Raw genomic sequence first — 9,231 nt, forward strand, 5'->3', positions numbered from 1 at the left:
GTACGTCAGTGCTATTTTGTTAAATTATGGTTACACCACTTGACTTTTTTTTTTTTTGAGTAATTAATTTTTTGCTTGAAAAAAACAAATATTTTTCCCAAAATACATAAAACCAAAACGAATACCAAGATTGCTTTTCTAAGAGCCTATCACATATGTTGTAAACTGGACATTTAAGGGATTTTATCATTTTGGACATCATTATTTGTCAGTGACCCATTGTTAGCAGCGTACATCGTCTACCACTTTAAAGAAACTCTCTAAACCAGCCTGTGGTTTCGCACAGCCACGAGCGTTTGACGAGCCTGTGTGGCTGTGGGCGCTTGTGTTTCTCTCGCTCGCCTTTTTATAGCGTAACTGCGGGACTAGTGGCTGGTCTTTAATCAGAGACTGGAGAGGCGGGCCGAGGTGCTGACTGTATGTAATGCGATAGCTGCGCCCGTCCTTAATGCTATTACATCCACATGCTGCTGCCGCGCAAGACTCAGCGCTCAAACGCAGAGACGCGCAGTGACAAAGAGACAGCGCACGGAGTATCTCTTCAGTCTTCAGTTACGGACCCTCTGCACTGAAGACCTTATCCGAACTGCCCTTTTCTGACAGTTTTCCGCCGTGGACAGTGTTTTCCCACGCGAGCGTTTGGTGCTGGATTCTGTGGGGACGAAACCGGGAAACGCTTCATGTCAGTTGGATTTGAAGGCGAGAGAAAGCGCCGCTCACCTCACTCACTCACACGCTGCTATAGCTCGAGGAAATCAAGCCAAAGTATGTTTTCGGTCTGAACTCTGGCTTTTAAAGAGAAAGTTGTTTAGTTTTAATCAGCTGTTTTATTTCGTTGTCAGCTTTTTTTAGGATATAACTGGAGATGTTAAACAGCCAAGTCTGGGTTGAATTTACGCATCCAGCATTTTGAAGCACATCGATAAAGCAGGCGGAAGAAATTGTCATCAGACTCAAGACACAAGTGGATGATACATCATCAGTGGACAAGAACATTTTCAAAGAACATCACAAGAACTTCAGCATTTCCTCTACAGGCACTGGGTGAACATCACCCAGAAAAGATGGATTTATTCACAAAGCTCTGTGGATCTTTACTTGTCTTGTGTGTGGCATTAGTTTATGGAGAGGAGGGTAAGTTTTTGTTGTTTGCCATTTGTTCTTATCTGATTCAGTTTAGGTTTCCATTTAACGCGTATGCTATTATGTGTTATTGCAAAAGGAACTGCGATCCACATTACTGATTTCAGTTTCTCTGTCATTTTGGGTATTTGTTTTGAATTCTGCTTAGGTTTGTTTTCGGTACCTTACAACTGACAGACAAAACGGCAAATATGCCATATTCAATACTTATCTAAAAAATCATAATCTCAAAAAAGAGAGAAAAAGCGAAAAAAGACGGGGGAACCCAGAAAATAAGAAAACAGAACCAAAACGACAACACTAAGATGATGAGCCTCTCAGAAGGTTTCAAAAGGTTTTAGTGTGATGGGTGAAAGCTCACCGCGTGTGCTGGCAGTCTCCTGCCCGCTGGAGGTGATGCGCGCTCGGCATGAGCTCCGACAGACGCCGCGCTTCATTCTGGGCTCCACTGCACGTTTTCACAACACTATTTTGTGTTTGTTTATCTAATTAGCTGTGTAATACAGTTCGTTGTTTTGTAGGATTCCGGGTATTTTGCTCACAAACGCACAGATAAACTCTAGAGTAAATTACGCAGCAGATTCTCTTCATGCCACGAACGGGATTCTAAATGAAGCCGCCTATCACTTAATCCTTAAACATGTAATATATGTATTTGTGACCTACAAAGTCGTAGCTCATCATTTACGGTGTTTTTCTAGTCATCGTGTTCTCGTGTCATGGTTACTTAGTCTTGACGACTGTATTTGTGCAGCCGCGGGCACATGAAGCACCTCCAGCGACTCTCATGGAGAGTATCAGCAGAAAGAATGTATAGAATGTAGCCTATATATTTGCCTATAGGCGATATATAATATAACTGCACATAATTATGTGTATACACAGCTAGATTTTGTATTTTTCATATTTTAATAACTTTTATTCGACATTTTTACACACCTCGCTGGTGTTTTTCGATTTGAAAGACATATTGCATTCAAACTAGCCTAGATCTTTAGCCAGTTTTATTAACCTGCCTGACTGATAAAACTCACTTCAACTACTGATACATTGAGATATTTATAAGGTAAATCCTTAAAAAGTCCTGAAACCGTAACATATTTTCGCAAATTAGTCATGAATAATAATGACATTATTAACCTCGAAATTTGGGCTTTATAAATGAATTAACATACGTTTAAAAGATATCTTTGATTTCATAGAGTCGATGTGGTATAGTATTTGTATCTGTCTCGGGTGAGAACTATATTCCAAACGGTTTGAAGGGGATTTTTAAACGGGGATGTTTAATGTTGCAGTCTACACGTTTTGTGTCTAATATTACGTATCACGCGATCATTCTATGTCTCAAATATTTATATATTTCTCTTTTTTTGTAACTTTCTTTTGCATGTTTTTATACTCAATTACTGTAAACATAGCAATATGCAACTGCAAGCAGCCTCACTAAATAGATACTTTTTTATACAAATACATACTAATATGAACACTATAATATAAATTGAGTCATTGTTTTCTGTTGAAACACACGAGTAACCTACTTAGAGGATTAGTTCACTCAAAAATAAATATTGTGTCATCATTTACTCACCCTCATGTTGATTTAAACTGCCCTCTGTGGAACACAAAATGAGATGTTAGGTAGAACAGTTGGGACTGACAGTCTCAGTCACCATTCACTTCTATTGCATCGTTATTCCATACAATGAAAGTGAATGGAGACTGCTGAAGTGTCCTTTTGTGTTTCATGGAAGAAAGTAGTTAGGGTGACTACATTAGTACAGAAGTGTAGTTTTGTGTGAACTATTCCTTTTGAGATTTTGTTAGGTCTCTTTTTAATCTACTAACATTTTTACTTCAGTAGTTTTGGATTAGCATTAGCTTTATTTTCCAACCAAATGTCGACAGCAGTGCTGCCAGACCCAACAGATCTGTGTTGGGATCTGCACCTGATCCAAGAGAGAGCTCTCCACAGGGGTCCTTCTAAAAGCCCAGCTATCTTTCCAACACAACAACAGTGACTTAATTAGTCCTGTTAAGCTTCAGACGGTCTGAATTAGATGGATGGATGAATGGTTTTGAGAGAGGGAGAATGGCTTAACCATCTACTGCTGGGACAGGAAGCCCTGCTGAAGTGAGCTGGACTCAGCAGCTGATGAAGCACACGCTAAACGATAGGGGGGCTGAAGCCTCTTATTCTAGTGCGGACAGAATGTAAGACGACAGAACGGCAGAACTCTAAGTGTCTCATCACTGCGATTAAATATCAGCTATTCATCAGCAGACATTCACTCAGTGAAAATGAGAAACCGTATTGACTTCCGCCAGTCAGCTGCTGATATTTTCCAGCTCCACTCCTGTGGCGGTGGTTATGGCTGCCGAGCAGATGAGCCATGTGTAGTGATAGCATGCGGATACGTGTGAATCTACATGTTTGAGTCTGAAAGACAGCATGTCCGGATGCTCTTCCATATTTTCCTGGTGTACCTACTGGTACGAGCGCAAAGAGCATGTTGTTGGCAAAGCCTTGGCCACCTGCACCTGGAGGCAATGCTGCGATTGATTACATGCTTATGCAGCTGTGCAGACACACCTGACCACCTGCAGATCCCCGACACGCTCCAGAGAAACTGCAGCTACTGGAGCAAACTCGACGGGTAGCTGCTTTGAAATCGCAGTTTAGCACACATCAGTTTCCCGATAGAGACCACCGCGTGTCGTGCCGAATTTCTGAGGGAATATGAGAGCAATTCTCTCCTGGCACTGGTTGTTTTCTGTGGCGTATGAAGTGAATGGGATCTCTTTAAAGTTTCATCGGATCCCTGCTAAGCCCATTTGTCATGTTCGTTTTCTGCTGTTCAGTGGCCCCGAGCTTATTTCATTTTCCATGTGCACATCTTTGGTTTTATAGGTGATTGGTTCTGAGTTTCACTTTTGAGTTGTTCATCCAGCTCTTAATGTGAGTCACCTGCTTTTAGTTTGTTAGAGCTTCACTTTCTGTGTGTGTGTGTAGCGTTAGGTTTCGTCCAGCAGCACCTCCTCTGAGCCCTTTATACTGTTGATGCTGATGAAAGGCAGATGTGGACTTCTGGCAACTTCTTTGTGTGTGTTTGGGGTTCCTCTGTTCTAACAGTGAGCTTGATACCAGTTCCACAGATCAGACCAAGGTGCATTTCATGTCTAATCTCTTCAGATTACATGTATCCCAGTGCCTTCTGCAGAATAAGGACAAAATAGGTCCATTGGCTATTGTCAGTAATGTAGTGATATACGAAGCACAGCTCACATAGAAGTCACTTTCAAACCAAGCAGCTTTCTGTTAGTTTTTGCAAAGAATTCCTGTGACCGATGTGAATATGAGCAAAGCTGCTCTCATGCGAAACTCCCAATCGCAGGGATTCCTATTGGATTGACCTGATTTGCCCTCAAAATTGCGCAGACTGAAAGTAAATGTGATCTGTAAAGTTTGATCAGCAGTCCACGAACCAAAGAGTTTAAGCAGAAACAAATGCTTCGGTTTGAGTGATGGGCGAATTAGTTTACATAAGTTTTTGCAATTTATAATCAGTTTGAACTGATAAACACACCGGATCTCCACCAACAATGACCATTATGTAAATCACTGCAGTTTGTTGTCATGTCTGCTCACTGCACTGTTTTCTTCTCTTTCCCGTCTCATGTAATGGGTAATATTAGCACTCCCTCAGCAGAAAATGGGCCTGTAAATCAGCTAAAAGAAGGTCAGATATTTGTATTCGCGCCAGCAATTGCGCCGGCACTCGTTCACTCACTCAGAAGTGCTGAAACAGTGCTATTGGGATGAAATTCAAAAGAAGCAAGAAACCCATAAATAATGCAGCTTCATTCTCAGTCCCCCACCCACCTGCTCAGCACCGTTTACAGTTACTTATGGCCCTAAAGCGAGGGGGCCGCGGCAGGCCTACCCACCGGCAGCATCCTCAATCCTGCAGGAAGTGAGGCGGGGAGAGACGTCTCGTATCTGAAGAGAGGAAAGGAGCAGGGTTGTGAGAATTGACAAAGTAATGACACCGAAGGCTCTGACAGGATGAGATCTGTGGATGTGGCTGTTGTTGGTGTACTCTGCAGAACACAGTTGTGTCGAATAGTGTGTGTTGTGTGCAGAGTCTTTTGCTAAGTGAGGATGGAAGATACTATTGATTTGCCCAGCAATCAAAGCTATTGATTGGTTCGGCCAAGATTTGATTTTGTGAATCGAAGGAGCTCTATTAGTAGATTCAGTTTCTATTGAACAGTGTGATGTTCTGCGGTAGTGTGGGACGGGAAATCATGAGCTGAGGTCTTTTTTGGTGGTCCGACACTGAGCTCAACTTTGGACAGTGTATCATTTATTGTTCCAAATAATACAGGTAAATTTCCAGGTGCATGCAGTAATTTTTTGTTTGTTGCACTGACACCTAGTGGTGTGGATGTAGAATTTGTGCAGATGTTTTTAGTTAATGTTGGCATTTTAAAAATTGGTTCTGTCAGGATTTTGTGGATCGAAGGAGCTCTATTAGTAGATTCGGTTTCTATTGAAAAGTGTGATGTTCTTTTTTTTTTTTTTTTTTTTTTTTTGCCAGCACTGTGAGCACAACTTTGGACAGTTTTACTGATTCAATTACTATAGGTAATTTTACAGTTGCAGACAGTAAGAACTGACTCGGAAGGCAGTTGTATGGGACTTTTACTGACACCTAGTGGTGTGGATGTAGGATTTGCACATTGTTTATGCCATTTTAGAAATGCACTTTTCCGACTTTATTCATTTTTGTTGTTTTAAAAAAATATATAAATGTTTAATTATCAGGGGTTACACTGTGGTCATGTGATGGCTCAAAATGCCTGTCCCCATAAGGCGATCTGTTCCATGTAAAATTTTAAAAAAGCTATTATTAGCTTTTATTATTAATCTCATGTGAGTCAACATGTTTTAAACACAAGAACTGTTCATTTCTTTATGCTTTCTGAAAGCTTTTTAGCAGTGCACCTTTAAAAAGTTCAGTGAAACAAAATTGTGTTTTATGTTTTCAGGGTAAATAACGTTTCCATTCCCCAACACATAACTTTCATCTGTACTTGGTGCACAGCAAATCATTCACAAGAACGGCAAACACAGCCAAAGTCACACATACACACACATGCACACACACACACACACACTGTTGACTCTGGCCCATTCGCCAGGGCTGCGTACTGCTGTGATAGCATGTGGCAGAGACTGTAGATGGATAGATTCCTTTAGCAGTACAGACACAATAATTCATGAGGCCACCACACACAGCAACACAACACTTCTGCAGTATCTGTTGCTCTCTCTGCTCAGAGCAGAAATGAATCTCTGCACTGTCAGACCGGTTCTGTTGAGGCCCAGAGCTTAGGGAGGAAGAACACCTCCTAATGAGACCCGTCAGCCTGTCGACCCTCCTTTCTGCAAGCACACACATACACAAACGAATCGACCCGGAACATATGAGAAAGTGATGATGCTGGGATTGTTCAGATGCAGCCAACAGGAGTGTGTTTAGTGCAAAACTACATATTTCCTAATTCAACTAGGCTAGTCAGTGGGTTGCCTGAACGACTAGTCAGAATGTTTCAGGTTGATAAGGTGCATTTACGTAAAGACATGCTTTTGTGTTGGAAAACAGCTGGACGGAGCGCAACAGACTGGAACAGAGCACAGGGGTCTCAAGATGCGTTTCTAAAACTTGGGCTATTTTTAACTTGACATGCTGTCTTAAAAATGCAGTGCTAGTGATGGGACACTCAGAAACAGCATGAGATCCGACGCAACCGACAAAGACGGCCATCTGCATGTGTGTGTCTGTAGCAGTGGTGCTTTAGAAAGAAAGATTTTAAAGACTTTTATGAGATGTTTTTTCCATGCAAACCATTTAACAGCCAAATCTAAAACTATAAAATATCAAGCACTGCTAAAAAAATCTAAACTATTAAAAAATTATAAAACGTTAAGAATATTTGTATTTAAACCAAATATTTATGCTAATATAAATGTAATCATATAAATAAAATATAATTTTTTTACTTTTTAAAAAGAAAAAAGAAAGTCTAGATAAACTTATATATAGTTCAGTCATGAAACTCTAGATGGCGCAGGCTGGCGGGTTGTTAACGTAACTGATGATATTCAGAGAGTTAAACGACTTGGCACAAGCTGATTGGTTCATGCTGCATATGCAGCCAATGCAGCTTACTGCCTTGCATTTATATGGCTGGCTAGCATTCACTTGAGATTCCTGCAGCGCGCTTTCAGAGTGTCTCTGAAATCCTCCACCTTCCCCAGCCCCACCTGTATAGATCTGCTACGGGTTATTTTATATGCTGTTTGTGCAGCAGCAGTATGTCTTAAATACTCACAGCACCGTATCGCCATATGCATTGGCAGTGCCAAGTTCCTGTACTTGCTTGCAGCAGCAGCAGCAATAATCTACAACTACAGCAATAACCAACAGCAGCAGCAATTCAGCAGCAGCATAGCAGATCTATTCCGCCAAGATCAAATACATTAACATTGTCATATCCATCACCATGCTAAAATCTTCCGAGAGTTGGCATGATTGAAATCTAGTTTAGTCAACCACTGTGACCAATCTCTAATATAAAACATTGCACAAAACAATGATTAAATTCAGTTGTTGTTTGGTTATTTAGAACTAAGTTTGTCATTTGAGGCTTGATGCGTTATTTTTTCCATGTTTGGTGGTACATGAAAACGTTATTATTTCTTGAAGATTTGTTTACTGTTACAAGCTGCAAATAAATGAGGGGCAGCTGGGTTTTAAACCCAGTTCAGCACTGTACACACTGCTATTGTCATCATAGCTCATTAAGACGCATTTTGCCTGGTTTAGTCGCGGTATTGTTTGAATGCAGTGTAAATCTGGAAGGTATGAAGAGGTCGCATCCTACCACATCAATCTTGTTTTCCGACGGTGAGAAAGTCGGTGACTGAGTGTGAGAGATCAAGTGTGCAATACAGATGAGTTGTAATTGTTCACAGAAAGCGCTGTGGAAAACAGCCACAGACCTCAAACTGTCAATCAAAGCCCTCACTTCCTCTGAACTCCTTCCCAGCGTCCCCACTGGGCCATGTGTGACGCTAGAACATCAACTCCGTGCATGTTGGTTGCGGTGTATTTGTTGTGATTTTCAAGTAACGGCAGCAAAGTGCGTGCCGTACGTCCATCCTTGCTGGGCCACTGCTGGTGTAAGATGAGCAGGACCACACGGAATCCGCCACCACAGAATTCCACAGATTCCCACAGATTTGGAACGCCTGTGATCTGCTGAGTTCTACACATTTGGATTGCAATGCTTTCAACTGCAGTTTGATTGTAGTGGAAGTTTCATTTTTAAAAGCACAGCTCACCCTGAAATGATGACTTTGTTTACTCAGCCTCATGTCATTTCAAACTTTTCTGACTTCTGCAGAACCCAAAGAAGACTAAAATGTCTAAAACATCCACTGACTTTCTTTGCATCAACAAGAAAAGCTCAAGAAACATTCTTCAAAATATCTTCTCCAGGCAAGTTCCTGAAGCCATCTTAAATCATTCAGCGCCTCCGTGCCTTAAAACATTTATACACCGCCTCTACTCGAACATGTGAGTTCGGTGCACGCTGACATCGTAGCGCTCTAGCAGAGGTTAAACAGCTGTGCCTCAATACTATGATCAGAGCAATAATGAATGAGAGCCATATCAATTATTTGAGCTGTGGGAGCCGAGGGCTTGTTCGGGAAGAGAATGGTAAACACAGGCAGGGGAGAGAGAGAATGAGCGCACTATCTATGTGCTTTCCACACAGAAAGGCATCTTTGTAACTGATCACAGCATTGGGTTGATCTTTGACCTCACGCAGACACACTTCCTGTCACTGAATAGCTTGTCATGTGTGATAGAGTGGTTTTTATTCTGAAGATACTGTTGAAGATTGTGTCCTAATGTTTGCAGATTGCTTGTCAGTGATATTGTTGTATACCAGATGACAGCTGGGACAAGCGCGTTTGACACTGGACACAGCAGATTCTTTGATTTCTCAGTTTGT

General features: G+C 41.4%; 1 protein-coding gene across 1 annotated transcript in view; it reads left to right on the top strand.

Annotated features, from left to right (window-relative positions):
* The first annotated feature begins 444 nt into the window (after nt 1-444).
* Nucleotides 445-9,231, top strand: part of LOC107688766 (neuropilin-2-like) — a 73,786-nt gene continuing 64,999 nt past the window's right edge. Inside the window, exon 1 of the mRNA XM_016486528.1 lies at nt 445-1,134. Coding sequence (XP_016342014.1) covers nt 969-1,134 — 166 coding nt within the window. The 5' untranslated portion in view covers nt 445-968. The remainder of the gene's footprint in view (nt 1,135-9,231) is intronic.

The sequence above is a fragment of the Sinocyclocheilus anshuiensis genome, unplaced genomic scaffold (genome assembly GCF_001515605.1).
Source record: "Sinocyclocheilus anshuiensis isolate Anshui unplaced genomic scaffold, SAMN03320099.WGS_v1.1 scaffold9, whole genome shotgun sequence".
Taxonomy (NCBI): domain Eukaryota; kingdom Metazoa; phylum Chordata; class Actinopteri; order Cypriniformes; family Cyprinidae; genus Sinocyclocheilus; species Sinocyclocheilus anshuiensis.